Source organism: Dama dama, chromosome X (genome assembly GCF_033118175.1).
Source record: "Dama dama isolate Ldn47 chromosome X, ASM3311817v1, whole genome shotgun sequence".
Lineage (NCBI taxonomy): Eukaryota > Metazoa > Chordata > Mammalia > Artiodactyla > Cervidae > Dama > Dama dama.
The window spans coordinates 161,817,403-161,844,974 of record NC_083714.1 but is presented as its reverse complement, the minus strand read 5'-3'; the positions used below and the strand labels follow the sequence as shown (position 1 = coordinate 161,844,974).

Sequence of the window (27,572 nt, the reverse complement as noted above, 5' to 3'; positions counted from 1 at the left end):
ACGATAATGACCACTGGCTAATTTTGCTAATGGTGATGGTGGAACATTCTCTTCAAAGGCTGTGCTCTTTATAGAGTGGCTGCACATGGGGACATTTTTGTCCCAGTTGTATATACAAAGGGCAGAGAACTTCTTTCTGGTATTTCATTCTAGCTATCATCACTGCAGCGAGGGAAGGAGCTCTGACATCATTGTCTGTCATTTCATAATTTGTTGTCGTTCAGTCGACCCCATGGACTGTGGTAAGTGAGGCTTGCCTGTCCTTCACCATCTCCTGGAGATGTTGAACTCAAAGTCGTGTCCACTGAGTCAGTGATGCTATCAGACCATCTCATTCCCTGTCGCCCCCTTCTCCTCCTGCCCTAAGTCTTTCCCAGCATCTGGATCTTGTCCAACGAGTCAGCTTCTACTTTATGTTCCATGCAATAGTAACTAGATCATTTCTTCTACCGTGAAGGAAGACTCATCTTTTCTTTTTAAATGTACCTGTGAGTATTCCCTTTGAATCTTTCTACACTAGTACACCACTTGGACGAGAGTGACCAAAAGAAGTTCATAACCTCACGTGGGAAGCAGAACCAACCACGTGTAACTTCGGCCAGCAGACTTCTCCATGCGAAAATTAAACAAAAAGTCACTTAAACAACTGGGCTTCCCTGCTAGCTCAGACACTGAAGAATCTGCCTGCAAATGCAGGAGACTCGGGTTTGATCCCTGGGTTGGGAAGATCCCCTGGAGAAGGGAATGGCAACCCACTCCAGTATTCTTGCCTGGAGAATCCCATGGACAGAGGAGCCTGACTAGGCTACAGTCTGTGGGGTTGCAAAAGAGTCAGACATAATTGAGAAACAACAATAATTGGACAACATTGTCCTATTTTCCTTGTATGTGCTACCCTTTCCTCGTCTAAATCCTCCATTAGTTCTTCTTAAAAAAAGTCTTTATTGAATGTATTGGCTTCTTTTTTATATTTTGGGTTTTTTTTGGGGGGGATGTGGGACCTTACTTCCCCTACCAAGGATCAAACCTGCACCCCCTGAATTGGAAGGTGAAGGCCTAAGCACTGGGCCCCCAGGGAAGTCCTGAAATGCTCCATTTCTTGATAAAGAAGCTCAGCAAACTGACCATTGGATAAACTAAGCCCTCAGTCAGCTTGCTGGGGGAGGGTGGGGAAACCTGAGCCATTCTACCTTCTCTGATGGTCCCTGGAAATGAGACGCCTCGGTGGACACAATTAAGTCTTTCCTTGGCCAGACATTCAGGTCTCGAGTCAAGACAATGGAGGGAAAGATGAGCTCTCGGCAGAAGAAACCAAATAACACCATCAAGATGATGCCATCCGAGCCCGCAATCTACAAATGCAAACCAGAGCATCCCATCTGAGCGCTTAAGAAACGTTCTTTGGTGAGACTTCCAGCTGTCAATAAGACAATTCCCAAAAAGAATAAATGAGTTCATACGGGCAGGGTGCCCACGGTAGCGGCTGACATTTCCCCATGTGGTCAAGAAATGTTGGCCCTCTCTTGCCGTCTCTGCCGCACTGGAGATCTGTTGCAATTGGGCTCCAATGTACCTCCCTGGGAATTTACCCCAGGGGTCACACAGATCCTCTACCTTCCGTGTTTCCCGAGCACTCGAGCACTCGGCGTCAGATGGAGGGTGTTTGGGGTAGGGGGGCCCTTGGAGACGGCTGACCGTTCACACTGCACAGGTCAGACCATCACGAGAAATGAGATCAGCGTCATCATCCCTGAGAAATGACAACAGCGTGAGAAAAGTGGCTGAAGGCTGACATCATCATCACTTTGCATCACTAACATTTTAGGAACGCATATGTTTATCCACGAGGAATACAGGCTTGCTAAAAATATCGGACATCCTTATATACTAATGAATCAGTACATATATATATATACATGTGTATATATATATATATATATATATATATATATCAGTATGTGGATATTATATATGTACTGATGCTGAAACTGAAGCCCCAATACTCTGGCTACCTGATGCAAAGAGCCGACTCACTGGAAAAGACCCAGACGCTGGGAAAGATTGAGGGCAGGAGGAGAAGGGGATGACAGAGGATGAGATGGTTGGATGGCATCACAGACTCAATGGACATGAATTTGAGCAAACTCGGGGAGAGACTGGAGGACAGAGGAGCCTGGTGGACTACAGTTCATGAGGTCACAAAGAGTAAGAAAGAACACCCATTGAACAACAACTACAATATTTATATATATGTATATGTATCAGTGAACCAATGAAGTTGCTCAGTCATGTCCGACTCTTTGCAATCCCATGGACTGTAGCCTACCAGGCTCGTCCATCCATGGAATTTTCCAGGCAAGAGTACTGGAGTGGATTGCCATTTCCTTCTCCAGGGGATCTTCCCAGCCCGGGGACCGAACCCAGGTCTCCCGCACTGCAGGCAGACGCTTTCCCATCTGAACTGTACATTCAGGGTTTTTTGATGTTGTTCCTTGTTCTGCCATGAAGTTACATGAGCAATTCTTGCAAACACACCTGGAAAGAATGTGCCCCACCAAGAGTTGTGTGAAGTCAGGGTCCTATGCCAAGCTGAGGCAGTCTCACATTAGTGGTCCAGCCCCCTGTCTGTGGAAAGGACTGCAAGTGAAACAGGAGACACATATTTATACAATCAAATCTCCCTGCACCAGACGTTAACCAGAGTATGGAGGACGCAGAGATCTCCAAACTGTGAAAGAACGCTGCCCACTCAAGATCCTGTTGTCCTGACGCCAGCCCTGGGTTCACGCCTAAAGATTGCACTTCAGCATCTGACGTGTATTACTGAGTCAGATCAAACCAATCCATCCTAAAGGAAATCAACCCTGAATATCTATTGCAAGGACTGCTGCTGAAGCTGAAACCCCAATACTTTGGCCACCTGATGTGAAGAGCCAACTCATTGGAAAAGACCCTGATGCCGGGAAAGATTGAGGGCAAAAGGAGAAGTGGGCGACAGATGATCAGATGGCTGGATGGCATCACGGACTCAATGGACATGACTCTGAGCAAACTTAGGGAGACAGTGAAGGACAGGGAAGCCTGGTGTGCTGCAGTCCATGGGATTGCAAAGAGGCGGTCACAACCTAGCAGTTGAATGACAACAAATCATTTAGAACCTAAAGATGATATTTCTGACTGAGTGTGGATAAGGGGTGTTACTGGGCATGGGAAAATGATGGAATGGGTCGGTCATTGGTCCACGGTATGTCACAGGACACCCAGTCACCGATGCCTGAGGCAGGTTCTGAACCCAGACCTCAGTTCCCGGGTACCTTCATGGTCAAGGAGTTCTAAGGTGACCCTGTGTGTCAACTGTCAAGAGTGGGTGCGACCCCAACGATCACTGTCCATTTTCCATAACTCCCACAGGTCACCTGCCACTTTCTTTGTCTGCACACATAGGAATCTGCTGGTTAGACTCCCTCGCTCATGTGCTAGGCACAGAAGGGCTCTTTGATTGGCTGTAAAGAAATATGGGAGGCTGTGGTCCAAAAGGAAGAAGCATTGAAAGCAGATCGCCTCTGCTGTCTGCCCTCAACTCTGGATACAGCTAACTAGTCCCCGTACCTGAGATGTTATTCAAAAGCATGTCCTCAAACACAGTAAATGAAAGCAGGCTACACAGTATTTCATTCCATGAGGAGATCATCAATTACCTCTCATTTCATTTTATTTATCTTTTATTTTTCCCATCGTAAATGGAAATTCTTAGCCATAAATTTGAAGGAGCACTTTTTAAAAATTACTTTGTAAAAACAAGACCGAGGTACTGATTCAAAAATGATGGACATTTTTCATTCTTTTCACACATACCACTATGTTGGGTCTCCAAAAGCATGTTTTTCCACGTACCAATTCACAAAAATGCCTGCCAAGAAAAGCCATGCACACACCATAGGAACCCTAGAAAAGAACATAGGCAAAACATTCTCTGACATAAATCATAGCCACGTTTTCTTACCTCAGTTTCCCAAGGCAAAAGAGGTAAAAGCAAAAGCAAGGAAATGGGAACTAATCAAACTTAAAAAGCTTTTGCATGGCAAAGGAAATCATCAACAAAACAGAAAGATTACCTATGGAATAGGAGAAAATATTTGCAAATAATGCAATCAACCAAGGGCTGATATCTAAACTGTACAAACAGCTCACAAAAGTCTATTTTTAAAAAACGTTTGTTTGTTTGTTTGTTTGTTTAAATGGGCAGAAGACCTAAGTAGACATTTTTGCAAAGATGACATACAGGTAGCCAGTAGGCACATGAAAAGACAAACATTGTTAATTCCCCACAGGATCTTCCTAACCCAGGGTCTGAACCCAGATCTCCTGCATTGCAGGAAGACTCTTTACCATCTGAGCCACCAGGGAAACCCTAACCTAAATTAGAGAGATGCAAATCAAAAGTACAATGAGGTACGATCTCACACTAGTCAGAATGGCCCTCGTCAAGAAGTCTACAGATAAGAAATGCTGGAGAGGGTGTGAAGAAAAGGGTAACTCCCTCCAACACCGTTAATGAGAATGTAAATTCGGTGCAGTCACTATTGGGCCTCCCTGGTAGCTCAGCTGGTTAGGAATCCACCTGCAATGCAGGAGACTCTGGTTCGATTCCTGGGTCAGGAAGATCCACTGGAGAAGGCATAGGCTATCCACTCCAGTATTCTTGGGCTCCCTTGTGGCTCAGCTGGTAAAGAATCTGCCTGCAATGTGGGAAGCCTGAGTTCGATCCCTGGATTGGGAAGATCCCCTTGAGAAGGGAAAGGCTACTCATGCCAATATTCTGGCCTGGAAAATTCCATGGATTGTATAGTCCATGGGGTCGCAAAGAGTCGGACATGACTGAGAAACTTTCACTTTCACTACGGAGAACTAAAAAACTAAAAGCAGAAATACCATATGATCCAGCAATTCCACTCCTGCGTATATACCCAGAAAAGGAAAAACTTTAATTCATGCATCCCAATGTTCATAGCAGTACTTTTTACAGCAGCCAAGACATGGAAACAAACCAAGTGCCAATGAAGATATGATTGCTTTTAAAAGATGTAGTGTGTATATATAAACATACACACACAGATGCGTATACCACAATAGAATATTACTTAGACACAAAGAAGGAAATAGCACCACTGGCAGAAATACAGATGGACCTAGAGATATTCATACTAAGTGAAGTAAGTCAGAGAAAGACAAATATTGTATCACATCATCTCTGGAATGTATAAAAAAAAATTGTACAAATGAACTTATTTACAAAAGCGAAACAGACTCATGAACATAGGCAGCAAACTTATGGTTACCAAAGGGGAAAGGAGGGAGGAATGCTCTCTCACTATCACTATTTTTATCATCACAGTCATCTTCATCACAACCACCCCAGAAATTATTATCAGAAAAGTTATCATCTTCAGTGCCATCATCATCACCACCACCATCATCATCGCCATCTTCATTGTGATCACCAACACCATCATCAATATTATCAATGTCATCACCACCAACATCATCATGATCACAACCGTCACCACCATCAGCAACACCATCATCATCATCTTCCTTGTTATCACAGCCCCATCACCAGTATCTCCACCATTATCACCATCATCATCATGATCATGACCAGCAACACCATCATCGTCATCATCCTCGTTATCACAGAGCCAGCATGACTATCATCATCCCCATTATCACCACCATCATCATGATCATGACCAGCAACACCACCAGCAACACCATCATCATCATCTTCCTTGTTATCACAGCCCCATCACCATTATCACCACCATCATCATGATCATGACCAGCAACACCATCATCATCATCATCCTCGTTATCACAGAGCCAGCATGACTATCATCATCCCCTTTATCACCATCATCATCATGATCATGACCATCACCACCACCAGCAACACCATCATCATTGTCATCATCCTTGTTATCACAGAACCATCATTATTATCACCACCATCATCAAGACCATCATTAACACTAGCAACGCCATCATCAGTTTCATCAACCTCATCACCAACATCACCATCGTCATGACCATCACCACCACAGCAACACCATCGTCATTGTCATCATCCTTGTTATCACAGAACCATCAGGGGTACCATCAAAATCATCATCAGTACCATCACCACTATTGCTGTTCCCCTCTTCACTCATGACCATCACATTCTTCATTTCTATCACCAACATCACCAAAATCACCTACTAGTACTATATTGATTAATCTACGAGCTGGTTGTGCATTTTACTGGGATGTGAGAGTTGTGTTTCAGTTCAGTTCAGTCACTCAGTCACGTCTGACTCTTTGCAACCCCATGAACCACAGCACGCCAGGCCTCCCTGTCCATCACCAACTCCCGGAGTTTACCCAAACCCATATCCATTGTGTCAGTGGTGCCATCCAACCACCTCATCCTCTGTCATCCCCTTTTCCTCATGCCCTCAATCTTTCCCAGCATCAGGGTCTTTTCCAATGAGTCAGCTCTTCGCATCAGGTGGCCAAAGTATTGGAGTTTCAGCTTCAGCATCAGTCCTTCCAATGAATATTCAGGACTGATCACCTTTAGGATGGACTGGGTGGATCTCCTTGCAGTCCAAAGGACTCTCAAGAGTCTTCTCCAACACCACAGATCAAAAGCATCAATTCTTTGGTGCTCAGCTTTTTTTATAGTCCAACTCTCACATCCATACATGACTACTGGAAAAACCATAGCCTTGACTAGACGGACCTTTGTTGGCAAAGTAATGTCTCTGCTTTTTAATATGCTGTCTAGGTTCGTCATAACTTTCCTTCCAAGGAGCAAGCGTCTTTTTGTTTTTTTAATATTTATTTTATTTTATTTGCCTTTTTTTCCCCCATATATTTTTATTAGATGGAAGCTAATTACTTTACAATATTGTAGTGGTTTTTGTCATACATTGACATGAATCAGCCATGGATTTACATGTATTCCCCATCCTGATCCCCCCCCCCCCCCCACCTCCCTCTCTACCCGATCCCTCTGGGTCTTCACAGTGCACCAGGCCTGAGCACTTGTCTCATGCATCCAACCTGGGCAAGCGTCTTTTAATTTCATGGTGGCGATCACCATCCGCAGTGATTTTGGAGTTGTGTTTTGAAATGACTTAATTTCAAAGATCTATTCTAATAATCCCTTGTGGCACATCCATTCATTAAACTGCCTACAGATCTAATACACAATTAGACCTTCTTGGAGGGCACTCCAAAAAGTTACTTTATATAAACCATGGTTTCTTTCAAGAGTCACCATTTTTTTTTTTCCTATTCTGCCCTAATGGCAGAAAGGAATAACTGTTTATCCTTGGCTTAAGGATGTATCAAGTCCAGATGACTGGATAAAGAAATTGTGGTACATACAAACAATGGACGGTTACTCGGCCATAAAAAAGAATTTGAGTCAGTTCTAGTGAGGTGCATGAACCTATATCCTGTCGTACAGAATGAAGTAAGTCAGAAAGAGAAAAACAACTAATGTCTATTAACATATATATAGAGAGAATCTAGAAAAATGATACTGATGAACTATTTTCAGGGAAAGAATTGAGATGAAGATATAGAGAACGGACTTGGGAACACACTGCTGGAAAGAGAGAGTGGGGTGGATGCAAAAAGCAGCATCAACATATATATACTATCAACTGTAAGGTGGACAGCTGGTGGGATGCTGCCGTGTAGCACAGGGAACCCAGACTAGTGCTCTGTGATGACCTAGAGGGGTGGGATGGGGGCAAAGGAAGGCTCAGGGGTGACTGGATGTATGTATAATTACAGCTAACTCACACTATTGTGTGGGAGAAACCAATGTAATATCCCCTCCCCCCCAAAAAAATTTTTTTTTTTTTAATTTTTAAAAATCTCTGAAAAAAGAAAATGAGCCAGGTTGAACTTTGTGAGGTCTTGTTTGTGCCGATTCTTCATATAACCAGTCCCAACATTAAACATGGTATTTATATAGTCATCGGCGAAGTTCAGTCGCTCAGTCGTGTCCGACTCTTTGCGACCCCAAGGCCTGCAGGCCTCCCTGTCCATCACCAACTCCCAGAGTTTTATACACAAACACGTCTTGTTTATGACGATTACAGAAAAGATCTTTGCCAGCGTGACCTTCGGGGTCATTAAAACACAGCTCCTTGGGGCCCGTGCATGCTAAGTCACTTCAGTCATGTCTGACTCTTAATGACCCCCACGCCCCGTAGCCCACTAGCCTCCTCTGTCCCTGGAATTTCCCAGGCAAGAATACCGGAGCGGGCGGCCCTTTCCTTCTCCAGAGGAATCTTCCTGACCCAGGGATTGAACCAGCATCTCCTGCATGGGCAGGCGGATTCTTTACCAATGAGCCACCAGGGTCCATCCTCCCTAAATGAGTAAGCCAACAGGGACACGGATATAGTCCCACGCATATTGAAAAAGCATCAGTTAGTTTGGGAGCGAGTGTTCTACAACACGAACCTCTGGGTTCTGTCCTTCACCTCTGTGTCTCACGAGAAGATGCCCAAATGACTTCATGAACATATGCCTTCACGTCCAGGGGCCGCAAATGTTTTCTACGAAGAACAGTATTTTCCATTCTCAAACTGCATGGTGTCTGCTTTATCTATTCAACCCCGCCACTGCAGTGAGACGGCAGCCACAGAAAATAGGCCAATTCATGGGCATGGCCGTATTCCATTCGCTTTTTTTTTGTTTTGTTTTGCATTGGCAGGGCGGATCCAGCCTGACTTCTACTGCCCACTCCTGCTTCACATCTCTGCAACCCAGGAGGGGGGCCTCTTTCAGTTCAATACCTGTCTGTGTTGGGCTTCTCAATTTTTGCTAAAAGCACATCTGTCAATATTCTCTTTAGCTCAGTTGATTCCGGGAACACACTGACCTGCAATTCAGTGACCACAGCGGCCACACTTCAGTTCCTCGGCTGAGCAAACACTTCCAATGCACTCGCTCGGTCTCTTAAACGATGACGCTCGTCTAAGAGAATCGATTTGAACCATCGGCCTCTGAGCTCCATCGTTGAAGCCGTGATTCATGCTCTCAGCGGTAGCCCTCCCCACAGCAACGGGGTCAACTGCATGTCCTTCAAGTTCCTCCCGAGTGGATTCTGGCCCTGCGTGGAGAAGTCCGTGTCTCTCTGAATATCTGCATCTCTCTCCACCTTGTGACACTGTCGTGTTCATTATACTAAAGGATTATTCCAGGGAGTTGTCCGGTTTCTCCCGTGTGGCTACAAGGACAGGGGTAGGGACCACACTGAGCCAAATGGACTGACAAATAGAAGCTGGCCAGTAGGTGTTCTTGAGAGTTCCTCGGACAGCAAGGAGATCTAACAAGTCAATCCTAGAGGATGTCAATCCTGAATACTTACTGGAAGGAATGATGCTGAAGCTTAAGCTTCCAATACTTTGGCCACCAGATGCAAAAGCTGACTCATTGGAAAAGAGCCTGATCCCGACTCGTTGGAAAAGACCCTGATCCCGGGAAAGATCGAGGGCAGGAGGAGAGGGGGTCGACAGAGGATGAGATGGTTGGATGGCATCACGGACTCAGTGGACATGAGATTAAGCAAATTCTGGGGGACGGTGAAGGACAGGGGAAGCCTGTGCTTGGAGTCAGAAACAGTTAGACACGACTGGGTGACTGAACAACAACAAATAAGTATTCGTGGAATGAATGAATACAAGTTGAAAAACTCTGACTTTGTTCATGTCAGGGCCCATAGAGAAGGAAAGGTTAACAACCTAGCCATAGAAAGTCAGGGAAGCAAGGTTACCAGTGGTGCCCCCTGGATTTACAGAGCTGCAGGACGAGGGAAGACCAGCAATGACCTCCATCCTGAGAACCCACCCACTTACAGAAAGTCCAGGGATGGCACAGTGGATAAGAAGACTCTGCCTGTCAATGCAGGGCACGTGGGTTCAATCCCTGCTCCGGGAAGACTCCGTACGCCTCAGAGCAACTAAACCCATGACCCACAGATGCTGAGACCCCGAGCCTCAGCAACTGGAGCCCACACGCGTCGAGCCCGTGCTCCACAGCAAGAGAAGTCATTGCAGTGAGAAGCCCGGCTACCACAACGAGAGAGGAGCCCCCTGCTCATTGCACCCAGAATAAAGCCCACGCCCAGCAAGCAAGACCCCACACAACCAAGATACAAAGAGCCCAGTAAGCAGAAAGCAGCAACCGACCATGACCTCTGTGCCTCGTGCAGAGTCCACTAAATAGAGAAACTGAGGAAACGCACTTGTCAGCCAGTGTCTCCACCTCCCAGCGGAGTATGCTGAAAAGTCATTCAAACACAATCTCGTCTCTTGGGGCAATGGGAAGACAAGGCATTCTTCTCTGGTGAGCAGAGGGGAAGAAGACCGTGAGGGTCTTCAGGAGGGTGTCCCAAGGAGAGAGAGATGGTTTTAGGAGGCGTGAAGGTGGGGGACACTTGTTCTAGCTTCTTCTGGCCTCAGCAGGAGGTTCAGGTTGGAAATACACAGTCCAAGTTGTATTAAGTTTCCTAGCACAGTTGATATTTAACATGGAGAACCAACAAGGACCTGCTGGTCCCAGGGGGAAGGATGGGGGAAGGGATAGTCAGGGAGTCTGGGATGGACATGGCCACACGGCTGTATTTACCATGGAGAACCAGCAAGGACCTGCTGGACAGCGCAGGGAACGCTGCTCAATACTCTGTAATGATCTTATGGTCACCAGGGGGAAGGGTAGGGGAAGGGATAGTCAGGGAGTCTGGGATGGACATGGCCACACGGCTGTATTTACCATGGAGAACCAGCAAGGACCTGCTGGACAGCGCAGGGAACGCTGCTCAATACTCTGTAATGATCTTATGGTCACCAGGGGGAAGGGTGGGGGAAGGGATAGTCAGGGAGTCTGGGACGGACATGGACACACGGCTGTATTTACCATGGAGAACCAGCAAGGACCTGCTGGACAGCCCAGGGAACTCTGCTCAATACTCTGTAATAACCTTATGGTTTCCAGGGGGAAGGATGGAGGAAGGGATAGTCAGGGAGTTTGGGATGGACATGGACACACTGCTGTATTTAACATGGAGAACCAGCAAGGACCTGCTGGACAGCTCAGGGAAGTCTGCTCAATGTCACGTGGCAGCCGGGATGGGAGGGGAGTCTGGGGGAGAATGGATACATGTATGTGTATGGCTGAGTGCCTTTGCTGTCCCACTGAAACCATCACGACATTGTTAATTGGCTATACCTCAATGCAAAATGCTCTGGGTGTTAAAATAGAAAAAGATTACTAGCGCAATTGGAAGAGACGACCACCAACTCAAAGTGAAGTCGCTCAGTCGTGTCCGACTCTTTGCGACCCCATGGACTGTAGCCCACCAGCTTCCTCCGTCCATGGGATTTTCCAGGCAAGAATACTGGAGTGGGTTGCCGTTTCCTTCTCCAGGAGATCTTCCTGGCCCAGGGATGGAACCCGGGTCTCCTGCATTGTAGGCAGACACTTTACCATCTGAGCTACCAGGGAAGTCTCACCAATGTGGTGGCTTTATTTAAGTGATGAGAATGTGACGGCCGCGCGGTTCTGCAGGACAGACATGCAGTAGTCAGAAGTTCACAGGGTGGGTTCCTTCTCTAGGTTGTGAGGGAAGCTCTGATCCATGTGTCTCTCTCAGCTCAGAGCTGTGGGTGTTGGTCCTCGGTCCTTGGTGGGTTTTGGCTTGGAGATGCACCCCTTCCATCTCTGAGTCTCTGCCTCCATCATCATAGCTCTTTTCCCTCTGAATCTCTGAGGGCTTCATTCCGTTATCCCCTCCCCGAAACCCACCTCTGTTGACCTCTTCTTTCTTCCTCCTATTTCTCCTTCATCTTCCTCCTTCTCCTTCTTCTCCTCCTTCTTCCAATGTAAGGATTCAATAGCTGTTTATTAAATTCACGATCTGCTCACATGGAAGGTATGAACACTTCTGCTAAGATTTTTTTTTTTTTTTAAGATCTGCTCTCCAGATTGAAGAACCTTTCACCCAAGAGAACAAAGACCAAGCGTTTCTGGTGATATGTTTGACTGTCTTCCCTCCTATATTAGTTCCTTTCTGAAATGCTGAAGCAAATGCTTCACTTGGACTCCATGGGCAAAGCTCGCAGAGACGGGACGGCTTCCCACAAGCTAGTTCTTTTTCTTTATATACTCCTGGTGTTGACTTGCAGTTCCCTGATAATTAAAGATGTTGAGCATCTTTTCAAGTACCCATTGACCTTGTGTTATGGCTTCTTCGGAAAACGCCTATTTTGATTTTCTGCCCATTTTTACCATAAGTAGAAATTTTTGAATGAATACACTAACTCTGCTTATAAAGACACCAGTTATAACAGATTTAAGGAATCTGCTGAAACAGTATGACCTCACTTTTACCTTGATGGCATTAATAAAAGCCCTGTTTCCAGATAAGGTGACATTCATACATATTGTGTGGGCTGCTAAAAGTTCAACATATCTTGGAAGGGGGAGACACATTTCAACCCATAACTCAGGTAAACTCAAAACATGTGACAAGAAAAAAGTCTGAAGAATGCATAGTCAAGGCTTAGTCTCAAAAAGTCTTTAAGAGTTCAACTGACATTCTGTGTGTGCTAAGTCACTTCAGTTGTGTCCAAGTCTTTGTGACCCCATGGACTGTAGCCCGCCATGATCCTCTGTCCATGGGGGTTCTCCAGGCCGGAATACTGGAGCGGGTTCCCGTTTCATTCTCCAGGGGATCTTCCCAACCCACGGCTAGAACCCACATCTATTATGAATCCTGCATTGGCCGACGGGATCTTTACCACTGCACCAGCAGGGAATCCCAATAAGCATTTATATACCTCCAGACTATACCAACCCCCCACCCACATCTGCTGTGCCCCCAGACACCTTCTCATAGCTTACCTACTTTAAACCATGACCATAGTAATATAATAATAAGGGGGCCTCCCAAGGGGGCTCAGAGATGAGGGGAGTCCTCCTGCCAATGCAGGAGACCAGAGCTCGATCCCTGGTCTGCAGAGATTCCACATGCCGCAGAGTAACTAAGCCCATGCAACCCAAGTACTTCGCCTGTGCTCCACAAGAGGAACCGTGGCAAGAAGACCAAGTACAGCAAGTAGCGAAAACCTGTGTGCAGCCGTAAATAAATAATATAAATTTCTAAAAAAAGTAACAATAATAATGGGCTTCTCAGGTAGCATTAGTAATAAAAACCTGCTTGCCAATGCAGGAGACATAAGAGACCCTGGTTCGATCCCTGAGTCAGGAAGATCCCCTGGAGAAGGGCATGGCAGCCCACTCCAGTATTCTGGAAAACCCCATGGACAGAGGAACCTGGCGGGCTACCGTCCATGGGGTCACAAAGAGTTGGACATGACTGAGCGGCTAACACACACGCAATAATAATAATAATAATAATAACAATTGCACAACCTTAGTTTAAAGACAAGGCTAGAGGAAGCGCATTTTCCCCTAAGTCTAAAGAAAGCCCTCTGAGATGTTCAGCTCAACTCCTTTTTTCCTACCTGTGAACTTTAATTAATTCCTCAGAAACGATTCCATCTCCATGAAATCAAATTACAGATGACTGCACTTAAAGCCGGGCAACCCACTGCTTTCCCCGAAACGCAAGCGCCTTAGTGCGTTGGCCGCTCCGTCACAATTTTCTGCTTCCTTCCCCTGGAACACCTCTGGGGTTTGGTATTTTGGAGAAACACGCAGCCTCAGAAAGACTGAAGCTGGTAATTGTCGTGCAGAGGGTTCCCTGTGGGGAAATCGAAGTCTCAGCTGCAAAATGCTTCCTCTTGGAACACGTGATCTGTTTGTTACAGGAAGCCGAGGGAATCTTATTTTCTTTCTTATTCTATAATTTGTATTGGAATCTATATCACTTTTTCTTAAAAAAATAAAAAAAAGTATGAAAACATTTCAGGTTCAATATGGATGAGCCAAGAACTACATGCATTTGCCAAAAAAGGAAAAAACAAAAAAGTGACATATATATATATACACCGAAAGTGAACATGTTAGTCGCTCAGTCGTGTCTGACTCTTGGCAACCCCATCGACTATAGCCCCGCCAGGCTCCTCTGTCCATGGGACTTTCCCGGCAAGAACACTGGAGTGGGTTGCCATGCCCTCCTCCAGGGCATCTTCCCGGCCCAGGGATCGAGCCCGCGTCTCCCGCACTGCAGGCAGATTCTTTACCATCTGGGCCACCAGGGAAGCCCATCCACATACAGCACCGCGTGTAAAACAGACAGCTTAGTGGGAAGCTGCGAGGGATATAGCACAAGGACCTCAGCTCGGCGCTCGTGAAGACCTAGAGGGATGGGTCGGGGGTGGGTGGGGGGCTCAAGAGGGAGAAGGTACATACGGCTGATTCACACTGCTGAGCAGCAGAAAGTAACACATTGTAAAGCAACTATCCACCAATGAAAAATAATAATAATAGGGATGCCACACGCCTGTCATGATGAATGAGGGCAAATGCACGCCTACTGGTTGACACTGGCTCTGACAGTTGGTACCAAGGCAGCCAGCTAAGGTCAGATAATTAACGGACAGGTTATCCACAGCAGCCTAGGGGAGGACCTCGTAATTCTGTAATTCACGTGCTAATCGACTTCCCTGGTCACTCCCGGGTTAATATGATCATTGGGTTGTAGCACAGTCAATCTACTAAAATCCCTTTCTTTGGAAGGGGGAAAAGAAGGAAAGCAAACATCCTTATACAATATGCTAATCTCATTAGCTGACTTAAACGCAAAAGGAAATATCGAACTGAGCTTTATTATGTTTTTATCGATTTAATTTTCTTAAGGAAGAGACAATTTCCTCTCTACAATTTACTACTCTATTTTTCAAACTTAAACGTTTAAAAAAAAATTTTTTTGGATGCACCCCGCTGCATGTGGGACTTTATTTCCTTACTAGGGATCAAGCCCACACCTCCTGCATTGCGAAGTGGAGCCTTAACCGCTGGACCACCAGGGAAGTCCCTAAGCTATTTGTCAAAATGTAGGAAACTAATATAATGTGATATCAAAAGATTTCAGGACTCTAAAATGTAGCATTGTGAAAGCATTTCACTAGGTAAAAGATTTGGGAGGAGCAGCAAAGCTTTTAATGATTTTTTTTTTCTAATTTCAAGAGATAAGTATATTTGAATGTGGTAAGAAAGGAATCTTGTGCTCTTTGACATAAATTTTATTGCACAGTCTGTTGAGAAGAAAAATAGGCATTAGCATTCCTTCGGATATAATTCTATTTATGAAGTCTCCAATGTCAAAAACAGAGTGATGCAAAAAAAAAACCCCAGTGAGTACTGTGCATGTTGAATTGCACCATCACAGCACCTCCCTATAGTTCTGTCACAGTTTTTTACCTCTCCCTCTCTCACCATTTTCTACTGTTTTATGTCTTGGTCCATCCAGAGAAGCAACAAACAAGAAGCTTAGCTTTCGGAAACTCAGAGCTTCTTCATCTCACGGTAAAGGAGTGTATGTTTGGACAGTCACCTCAAGACTGATGGTAACATTTCCCATCATGGATCCTCAATAGAAATGATAACTTTCTAATTCTTTCTTGTTTTTTTTTCCCCGTGGAAACTTAAAGGCCTCCCTGCTTGAATTCACTGTGCCTACTGATGCCTTTCTGAAACGTTTTGTTGAGACTCATTTATTTTCCCATCATAGGGCTTATATTTCCTTACATCATCTTTTTTGCTGTTTTAGTCACTCAGTCATGTCTGAGTCTTTGTGACCCCATGGACTACAGCACGCCAGGCCTCCCTGTCCATCATCAACTCCTGGAGTCCACCCAAACCCACATCCATTGAGTTGGTGATGCCATCCAACCATGTCACCCTCTGTTGTCCCCTTCTCCTCCCGCCCTCAATCTTTCCCAGCATCAGGGTCTTTTCAAATGAGTCAGCTCTTCACTTCAGGTGGCCAAAGTATTGGAGTTTCAGCTTCAGCATCAGTCCTTCCAATGAACACCTAGGACTGACTTCCTTCAGGATGGACTGGTTGGATCTCCTTGCAGTCCAAGGGACTCTCAAGAGTCTTCTCCAACACCGCAGTTCAAAAGCATCCATTCTTCGGTGTTCAGCTTTCTTCACAGTCACACTCTCACATCCATACATGACCACTGGAAAAACCACAGACCTCCGTCATCACCACCCCAAATCATCAGACCTACAAAAATCATTTGACTAGACGGGCCTTTGTTGGATTCACCCAAAGCCTTGCATACACTAAGGACAAACAGTGATTCATCAGTATTTCTCAATGAACCATCCAAGAAGACTGCAAGGAGAATAAGAAATGGAGGAGAGAAGAAAAAACACACAAAGATTCACCATTGGGCTCTAGAGACCCACAGGGGATCTGGCTCAAGTTAGAACCACAGTGAAGACACAGCATGTGAGGTGAAACATATCTGCTTTTCGATGGAATAATGGATTATGTCTCATCATAAAACAGAACACAACACAGCTCAAAGCACCCTTCTTAAGGCAAAGAAAGGGACGGGAGTGCTCGGGGACATGTCATATTTGGAACTCGTGGAAACGGACTGCAAAAGCTCCTTGGCTTCAGACAAATCAATACCCTCACTTTTCCTGCCTTTCAGAAGGGCACACACCCTCTTCCCCAGGGAAAACGTCAGCAGTGTATGTGGGACCGCGGTCACGTCAGACAAGACCGTGTCCTGATGAAGGGACAATTCAAAGGGCCTGGGCACTCAGACAGGAAGGCAATTTGGCTTTTTCCAGAGAATCGGAATGCACGGGACCTTGAGGGGATTGTGGGTGGCTTTTCTATGTGGATTTTCCCTCCAAAATCATACACACACAGAGACACTGACTCACACAAACACAGAACAATCTATACACCAACCTCAATCATCACCACCACAAATCATCAGACATGTGAAATCTACCAAGAATTTTTTTTTTTTTTTGCATTTTTAAAAAATCTGTTTCCACTTGTAGAAACTTACTTTCCCAAGCCTACATAGAATATTCAACTGAATTAATGAGACAGAGACGATGTTGTGTCTCAGCTTCGTTTCAGCCTAACAAGGGGTCAGGGCGTGAACAAACAGCTCTTTTCCACACTTGCTGTCTGCGAGCTCCCCGGTGATTTGTAGGTCTGATTTATTGATGCAGGGCTGTTTTGCACGCCTCACAAACTCTCTGTGGTCCTGACAGCCAAACAGAATGGAGTATCCACTTTTGTTCGCTTTTTCTGAGGTCTGTGTGTTCCCTGCACCCAGCATAAGGAGAAAACACGCAACTAATTCCTTACAGAAACAGCCTCATTGGCCACAGAGGAGGTAAAACAGGAAACAAAGTCATGTTTCACCGTAAAGGGGAGAACATGAAACTAATTCATTACAGAATCATCCTGGTTAACCATAAAGGGAGTAAAAACATGAAGTCAACTCATTACAGAATCATCCTGGTTAACCACAAAAGGAGTAAAACATGAAGTTAATTCATTACAGAATCATCCTGGTTAACCACAAAGGGAGCAAAACATGAAATTAATTCATGTTTAACGATAAAGGAGAAAACAAGAAACTAATTCATTACAGAATCATCCTGGTTAACCACAAAGGGAGTGAAACATGAAATTAATTCATTACAGAATCATCTGGGTTAACCATAAAGGGAGTGAAACATGAAACTATAAAGGAAAGAACATGAAAGTAATTCATTACACCAACAGCCTGGCTAAGCATAAAGGAGAAAGCCTGACAGGAATTCATTGCACCAACATTAACGAATGTAATTCATTGTACAAACAGCCTGGTTTAGGAAAAGCAAACAAGAGATCAGACAGACAGGCATCTACTCCCCCTTCAAAACACTGAAGATACTTAATCTTCCCGTAACAGATACGGTAATGAGACCCACACCGTACGGCCATAAAACTGAAGTTACAAGGACGTACCCATGTTTTCTATTTTCTAATTATTTCTTATACAGTAGCTTAGACCCAAATCACTATAATATGAAAAGACATTCACAGGAGATATGATACTATGGGGTTTCCCTGGTGGCTCAGACACTAAAGAATCCGTCTGCAATGCAGGAGACCTGGGTTCGATGCATGGGTTGGGAAGATCTCCTGGAGAAGGGAAAGGCTACCCACTCCAGTATTCTTGCCTGGAGAATTCCATGGGCGGAGGAACCTGGTGGGCTACAGTTCATGGGGTCGCGAAAAGTCTGACACAATTGAGCAAGGACACCCACATACACACAATATTATTATTATTTGTAAGTGAGGTCACTAAACACTAAGGAGGTTGATGGCTTCACCAAGACAATAGGCAAAATAAACAACAGAGTCCAAACCAGCAGTGTCTCTGGCAGCAAATTAAGCTATTACATGTCTCGGGGGTGGGATGAAAGAAAGTGAAAGTTGCTAGTTCCTGTCTGCCTCTTTGTGACCCCATGGACTATACAGTCCGTGAAATTCTCCAGGCCAGAATACTGGAGTGGGTAGCCTTTCCCTTCTCCAGGGGATCCTCCCAACCCAAGGATAAAACCCAGGTCTCTCTTCACCAGCTGAGCCACCAGGAAAGCCCAAGAATACTGGAGTGGGTAGCCTATCCCTTCTGCAGCAGATCTTCCCTACCCAGGAATTGAAACAGGGTCTCCTGCATTGCAGGCGGGTTCTTTATACCAGCTGAGCCACAAGGGAAGCTCAAAAATACTGGAGTGGGTAGCTTATCCCTTCTTCAGGCATCTTTCCAACCCAGGGATCAAACCCAGGTCTCCCACATTGCAGGCAGATTCTTTACCAGCTGAGCCACAACGGACGCCCTTGTGGGTGGTGGGATACTAAACAAATAATGAGCTAATTTTCGGACACGCACACATTTTCTAGCAGACTCACTTGCACCTAACAGTTTCTTTTTTAATGTTGCTTATAAATATGCATACATAGGAAGCATGGTTTTTAATACATCCTAAGTGACTTGGATGAGATGGGTAGATAGCATCACCGACACAATGGATATGAATTGGAGCAAACTCTGGGAGATGGTGAAGGACAGGGAAGCCTGGAGTGCTGCAGTCCATGGAGTCACAAAGAGTCACACATGACTGAGCGACTTAACAACAACGATGTCACTGGGACTTGTTCTAGTAGTGGAAAAAACTTACAAACTGCCAACTGAGTTAAAACTCATATTCTGGAAGATGACAAATGCAATGGAAAATTCTCTTCCTTAGAGAACAGGTTTTCTTTTTTCTTTTTTTTTTTTTTTTTGAGAACAGGTTTTCTAACTTGTAAGGCATGCTAGGCAAACAGGATTATTCGAAACATGGATAATTTCTAAACCCTCCACAGGATCATTCTTCTATCGGAGAATTTCTTAAGCTGGGAGAGAAACACACGTTGCCAGAAATCCACTCTTGTTTAACCGTGTTCACAAAACACTAAATTCTTTTCAATTAGTCCTTGTCAGGGAGATATTTATCTAATAATCTTTCCTAATTATCTCCACTTACAAGCCATGTCTACACAACGTCAAACATCCCCCTGACATGAAAATGGGAAGCAATTAGTGACTCTCACGGAGCTTCGTGCCGATGTGGACTGGCTAAAACACTGGTCTCACCGTGTTAACTTACACAGCCTTAAGTTTTTCACCTAGATTTTCTTGCCCTCTGCATACACCTGAACTATTTGTGACTTGATGAGAAGAGAAAGGCACCTAATTTTTCCTTTATCTGACATTAAAAAAAAAAAAAAAATTGTGCTATTGTCTTTGGATGTTCTGAGAGCCTGTTCCAAGAAATGAATTTTAATGCTTCTTTGATGATTAATTTCTGTAAGTCAAATGGGATGCCAAAAATCCAGTTGGCAACTCAGGCTGAAAAAGACAGGGCTTAGGAATAAAGCAGAAGGTAATACTCTGCTCTTTGTTTAAAAAAAAATAAATGCCATTCTTGATATACTGTCATTTGCAGCGACGTGGATGGACTGAGAGATGATGATACGAAGTGAAGTGATTCAGAAAAAGACAAATGGCATGTGATATCCCTTATATGTGGACTCTAACATAGGACACAGAGGAACTCATCTACTAAAGAGAAAGGGGGAGGGATGGAATAGGACTTTGGAGTTAGCTGATGGAAACCACTGTATTTAGAATAGATAAGAAAGTCCCTCCCTATTGTTAAAGCCATATTAGGAACTGTCAGAAGTGATAGACTTTAAGTCCCATTTCCTAAGCTAACCTTTCCATTATGATGTATAAATACTTTTGTTACATTAAGTCTACACTGATGATGTACTGATTATAGTAGACAAATATATATGTACGAATCAGCTGAAAAGTTCTGGTTCTCCAGGATTCCCTGGTAGCTCAGACGATCAAGATTCTGCCTGTAATGCAGGAGACCCGGGTTTGATCACTGGGTCGGGAAGACCCCCTAGAGCAGGAAATGGCAACCCACTGCAGTATTCTTGCCTGGAGAATCCCACGGACAGAGGAGTCTGGTGGGCTACAGTCCATGGGGTCACAAAGAGTCGGACACGACTGATTGAGTAACATCTTCAGGTTCTCTGTTATTGTATTAACTACGCTTCACAAACATCGGATTAGGGGTTGGATATGTGTACAAAGAAATCTTCCAGGTTGTCTCTATTTCATAGCCAAGGAAACTGAGGCACGCACTAGCTGAAGAGCTCATAATCTTATAAACTAGCTCATAAAACAGCTCATAATCACTCAACGGGCAAAGGCACAGGCTGGCATTTGCACGCTGGCCGGCGTGTTCTTAGCCAATCCATGCTGCAAGCTCAGCGGAAGGACGGAACCAAGCTGACACTCGGAAGGATTCAGAAAAGTTATCCGCACCTCTCTGCTCACAGCAGGACTGCATACAAGAGTCAAGGCATGGGAACAACCAGGGCAACCACCTCACCCAGAAGAGATCAGATCTTGAGGTCTTGACAAAAAGAACAAGGAGCAGAAAAGATTATGCTAACACAAGAAGAAGCCATTCAGAGGTACAGCTGCTTCTAAATGTCAGATGAGGGAAGAGAACCATTTGGGTGTTTTCCTTGATGCCATTCACTTACACCCACTCTGGGCATCTGGAGATTTTTTTAAGCGCCTTCATTATGGTCCCTTCATTTGATCCCTGGGCTCGGAAGATCCCCTGCAGGAAATGGCAACCCACCCCAGAATTCTTGCCTGAAGAATCCCATGCACAGAGGAGCCTGGAGGGCTACAGTCCATGGGGCTACAAAGAGTCAGACACGACTGAGTGACTAACATTTTCACTATGCTCCTGTGTAAAATCAGCATCGCTTTTGAATACTAGTAAGGTTTGCCATAAACCTCTTTTAACACCGCCAACCAAAAGTTGGGTGTCTACTTTCTAGAGTTTAAACCTCACATCTTCAAAATCTCCACCCAGTCATCACAACTAACGTTGACTCCTTGATACGTATAACAGAAAGCAGCAAATTTTCAACTACCCAGCATTAAAATGACTGCTGAATAAAAAGCAAGCTATTCTGGCGTTACAAAGGTAAACAAAGGAATTACCAGCTCAGAATGAGTAGTAACAGAGAAAGTTCACATTAACTGTTTAGTGGTATGTGGGCTCTGTTTTCAATCAGGCAAACAGTTTACGATAAATTTCAAACTGTGATAAAAGCTGCCCAAATCCTGTGGGAGATTTCTGTTGCTGCCGTAACAAATTGCCACCGATGTTGCAGCTTCAAGGGGCAGCTATTGAGGCTCTTAGAGTTCTGAAGCTCAGAGTTCCCCCAGGCTAAAATTGAGGGGTGGTCAGGGCTTTCTGGAGGCTCAAGGGGAGGCTCAAGGACAAGCCTCTTGTCTTTTCCAGATTTGAGAAGCCACCAAATCCCTCGACTTCGGCTCCGCCTTTTCCTCAAAGGCAGCAATGGCCACCGCACCTTTTTCCTGTTGCTTCCCTCTGGCCCTGATCACCTTTTCTCTCCCCCTCATTCACAATTAACACTCTCTGCGATCACATCTGGACCCACCCAGATAAACCAGAGTATATTCTCTGCATCTTAAAGTCAACAGATAAGCAGGTATTAATTTTAGATGCAACCTCCTCCGCTTAGCACTCTAAGGTGATAATAGTCAATGTCTCCTGGGTTTAGGACTTGCCCTTCCCTCCGCGTGCGGCCGTGCATGCCTGCTAAGTAGCCTCAGTCAGGTCCGACTCTTTGCAACCCCATGGGCTGTAGCTGGCCAGGCTCCGCTGTCTATGGAATTTCCCAGGCACACATACTGGAGTGTGTTGCCGTTTCCTCCGCCAGGGGATCTTCCTCACCCAAGGATCAAACCCACGTCTCCTGCGGTGCAGGTGGGTTCTTTACCACGGGGCCGTGTGGGAAGCCCGCCCTTCTCTGGGGAAGCCACTATTCTGCTTACAATAAATGTGTGTCTCTGGAAATTAAGAATGGCTGTCTCTGTTGCCACACCAACGTGTAAAGCTTAGCTGGCACATGATTGGTATTGAAGTCACATGGATCGACGGCTGATTCATGTCAATGTATGACAAAAACCACTACAATATTGTAAAGTAATTAGCCTCCAACTAATAAAAATAAATGGAAAAAAAAATAAAACCCGAGTGCCCAAGTGGAATTTTGAATTCCAAATAGCTGGTATCACCATACATTCATTTAATCAAAGACACGGTTACGAATTTCGACATGCCCTAAAGGAAGCGCTTTGCAGGGACCAGCATGAAGCCATAATTTTCATGTGTCATTACAGAAGTACGGTTTCTTCATTTAGGAATAACCAGCGATTAAACATCTAAGCCTCCACGTTCATTGTCAAATGGACAGCAGTTATCTTTTTTTAAACGCACAGAACTGCTGACCCAATAGGCTGTGATTTTCTGTTTCTGGAAACACACGGGCGTGTGGCTTCACTCACCAGCGAAAATCCATTATTTATATACTATAGGGAGATCAATTTTAGCTATTCAGCCCGTATTAGGTTTCTGATTGCCCCGTCAAGATGGTGTGAGATATGGCGTGCAAAAGTGCTATAAAAAAACCCAGGAGTCAACAAGTAGCACCGCCTTTATTCTTAAATTTAGATTGCTTCTCTGTTAGGCAGCATTCTTCACGTGTTTTTCTTCCCCTAATTCCTATTGAATACTGAACCACAAAGAAATGGCCAATTTGCTTATGGTTCCCATCCACGCAATTGCACACTCATGAGCCTGCCGTCAGGGACGCTATTGACTTTTCTTCCTGGATGGTCTAATTGCGCTCTACCTCTCAAGGCTCAGACTGTAAAGAACCTGCTTGCAACGCGGGAGACCCGAGTTAGATCCCTGGGTTGGGAAGGTCCCTTGAAGAAGGCCGTGGCAACCCACTCCAGTGTTCTTGCCTAGAGAATCCCACGGACAGAGGAGCCTGGCGGGCTACATTCCACGGGGTCGCAAAGGGCGGGACATGTCTGAAGGACTAACACTTTCACTTCTTCAAAAGGAAACATCCTCTTTGAAGTGCGTTTCTTATTTGGCAGGGCAGCGTCTCAAGTTAACTGTTCATAAACACCAGCATGTCAAATTTATTGTGAAAGCGATTTTAATCTTTTACCTGCGTTTGTTCCCTCTACCCTGCCTCCCCTTCCATCTTTGTTTTAATTCCTTTGTGTGGACAGCTCATGATGAGAAAGTCCAGGACGTAGGTGGCTTTGAAAGGCGAACCCTTAATTCGCTTGGGGTGGGATTATCCATCCTTGTCGCTGCACCACGGAAGTACTAGGAGCTGCCACATGCGAGGACAGCTCAGGGCAGGGCACAGAAGTAAGGCGTCCAGAGTCCGTTTAACCCCTTGAACCCCATTCAGCCCTAGACTATGCAAGGTGATTGGTTCGTCTGTCTCCATAGCAACAAGGAGGCTGTCTCCATGCCAACCTCTGCTGATATGATGAAGACCAACCCTTCTGTATCTTTCCCTGGACATCCTCTGTCATCTCCCTAACAGACGCCTGTGGCCTGGTTTCTCCTGAAGAGTCTCACATCATCTCCCTGCGTCCGCCCTAAGAAAGAACCACATGGCAGATGTTATGCAATTCTGGATATTCCTGAGTAATGTCATTGCTTGTGGCCAGACTCTCAGAGTCTCATGGAGAAGTATCTCTCAAGGATTAAAGGGGGTGGGGAGGGGGCGGCGGGAAGGAAGACAAAGGTGTGCATGAAAATTACCAAGGAAATGGATGCACTTTGGTTTTCAGAGTAGACAAGGATGGCTACTATGACGCCTCTAAATTCTAAATTTCAGGAAGATTGCAATCTACCCTTTTCCTTCCCCTTGTACGAAAATAGCACATGTAAATAAGAAACCAAAACTTGGGCTTACAGGCTTACACTGTAGCCAGACTTTGGTCTGGTTGGTCTTTATCAAACAGTTTAATTCAAAGTCTTCACGAACAAGGAGATAGCCAAGTTCTACTACCATGGGATTAAGTTATAATAATATATGGAACGTGATGGCTTTCACAGACTTTCTCTGCTGTGTTATCCAAACAAAAGAACAGGGTCATTTTGTTCTAGCAAGAACATAATTTTTCTCGTGGATCTAGCCCAACTTCAGTCTGGTTGGCCTTTTCAAGTCTACACAAAGAAGGAGATACAAGTTTTACAAGCACTGGATTTAGATGGAACATTACTGTTACCAAGACTTTCACTGCTGAGTTATCCAAAAGGAAAGGGGGCATTGGGTCCCAGCAAGAACACTATTTTTCTGACATAGCTAGACTGTTCTGAAGACACACATCTGCCGTTTGCCGGTAGCGACTACTGGCAGGAAATGACGACCAAGTCAACGGCGACGACGTGGCTTCTAAACAATCAAGTCCAATCATTGTACAAACTATTCCTTGCTTGTGTATTTAAAACACGTGGTGGTTCCCCTTCAGACTCAAAAGGAAAAGTGCTAGCATCTTAAGACGTTAAAGCCAAAGGCACTATCCGCGATACGATTTTCAGTGGCTCACTGAAGGCTGATCACGTTAATTCTATTAGTTTCTTTAGAGTCTACTTTTACAGGTGATCCCAGAGTAACCTACAAGACTATACGCTCGCATGGGTTCTCATCTACAAATAGGGATGACAGATATACCACAAAGGCAATGTAGGAAAGAACTAAGCGATTCAATACAGGACTGCCCAGCTGCGTTTAAATACATGCTGCATAACTTCACTTGTGATAACTGCACTGTGAATATGAAATATAACAACTGGATCATAGAACCGAGGGTGCACAGGACGTGATAAAAGGCTATCCGCACACGGGGAGGGGGAGGCTAACCCAGCAGGTGTGCCGGCCCAAGACCGGTACTCACCGTCCTCCGTGGGCACGTAGATGTTCAGGTAGAGGCAGTCTTCATTCTGGTCCTGCACGTACGTCATCAGGGTGTCCAGGTTGGCCGTGAACCACACGGGCAGCATGTCGTGCAGGAGCGACCTCTCGTCCAGGTGCTGGGGGCAGACGGCGGCGAACTGCGTGGCGTTGCGGACCCCGGTCCACGAGGACGGGGGCTCGGGGGGCTGGAAGCGCCTTTCCCCGGTGGGGGGCGAGGCGTAAGGGACGCCCAGGTACTGCTCCACGGGGCCCAGGATCTCATTGGGCAGCGGCGTTCTCAAGCCCCGGATCTTGCCGTAGTTGGTACTGACCACGGGGTACTGGGCCTGGCTGTCGATGAGCGTGAACTTGACGGCCAGGGCGGTGATCCACAGCAGGACGTTGGAGTTGACCATGACGCAGACGGGGGTGAAGGCCAGCGGGAGCCATAACAGTCCCTGGGGTCTCGACATGGCTCACCCGCGCATCCAGGGTTGGGGACGTGGGGTGAGGGTGGGTGGGGACGTCCAGGGGAGGATACTCTGAGAAGATGAGGACGGGAAATGGGGGAGGGAGAGGGGCTTCCAAGGACTGAGAGCTGGGAGAGGCGAAGGGCTTCCTGCGGACGCACTCCCGATGAGGCATAGACAGAGCCCACGGTCAACAGCCAGCCCGCCGGTCGTCCTGGCCGCCCATTGCAAGACCGCTGCGCTGCCTTAATCTTCGGACCGGATTCCCGCCGCTATAGGGCTCCAAAGAGGCCGGGGCCGTCCAGCACCTCCCAGCAACAGCGATCCTTTATCAGAACGCCGACGCAGAGCGGGCGGCCTAAAGAGAAGGAAAAAGCAGACACAGATGATGAACGGAGGCTTCCAGGAAACCCTACACATCACTCCAGAGAATCCTTTCTCACCAATCAATCTAGCGCAGCGCCTCTCCAGGCGGTAGACTCCAGCCAGACGGTGTCCTGACTTAAGTTCCACGGTGAACTCCACCACCAAGAACAAAATATTCCAGGAACCCTCGAGACTTCCTTACATGAACCAGCATGTCAGCACAACATGTATCGACAGCGATGCAGACAACTGTATGGACGTCTAATTTGATTCTTCGGCTTTCCTGGGTGGCTCAGTCGTAAAGAACCCGCCTGCCACTGCAAGAGATGCGGGTTCCATCCCTGGGTTGGGAGGATTCCCTGGAGGAGGGCATGGCAACCCACTCCAGTATTCTGGCCTGGAGAATTCCATACACAGAGGAGCCTGGCGGGCTACGGTCCACAGGGTCACACAAGTTCCTAAGCGTACCAACTAAACAACAACTACAATTTCACTGTTTTTGATATGAGCCCGTCAATGGACAGGCAAAACCAAAACACTGTCTCTCGGATGTTTAAGAAAACGGTCACTTTACATATAAAATAGATAAACAAGAACCTACCGTACACCTCAGGGAGCTATGCCCAATATTTGATAACAAGCTATATGGGAAAAGAATCAGAAACCCATATACACACTTACACACATATCTAGCTGAATCACTTCACCGTACACCTGAAACTCACACAACACTGGAAATCAACTATACCTCAATAAAAAAAATAAATATTTTTTTAAAAAAAGCATCACTATGCCCTAAGATATTATGAGTGGAACTCTGAAAGTCTACTAAGATGTGTAAAACGTAGGTGTGCATCCAGACCAGATAGGCTTCAGGCCGTGTGGGTGTTTATCAGCCAATACAAAGGCATGCCAAGGGGCTTCCGTCGTGTCCGACTCTTTGCGACCCCATGGACTATAGCCTACCAGGCTCCTCTGTCCATGGAATTTTCCAGGCAAGAATACTGGAGTGGGTTGCCATTTTCCTTCTCCAGGGGGATCTTCCACACCCAGGGGTGGAACCCACATCTCTGAAGTCTCCTGCATTGGCAGACCAGTTCTTCACCACGAGCACCACTTAAGAGGCCCAACACAAAGGGAGCACCAAATTGAAAGAGTCTGCTAAAACCGAAGACGTAAGAGACACAGGTTTGATCCTTGGGCCGGGAAGATCCTCTAGAAGAGGAAATGGCAACCCACTCCACTATTCTGGTCTGGTGAATCCCATGGACAGAGGAGCCTGGAGGTCTACCGTCCATAGG

General features: G+C 45.8%; 1 protein-coding gene across 1 annotated transcript in view; it reads right to left on the bottom strand.

Annotated features, from left to right (window-relative positions):
• Nucleotides 1-27,572, bottom strand: part of NLGN4X (neuroligin 4 X-linked) — a 363,690-nt gene that overhangs the window by 257,383 nt on the left and 78,735 nt on the right. The window contains exon 4 of the mRNA XM_061136462.1: nt 25,437-26,263. Coding sequence (XP_060992445.1) covers nt 25,437-25,908 — 472 coding nt within the window. The 5' untranslated portion in view covers nt 25,909-26,263. The remainder of the gene's footprint in view (nt 1-25,436; nt 26,264-27,572) is intronic.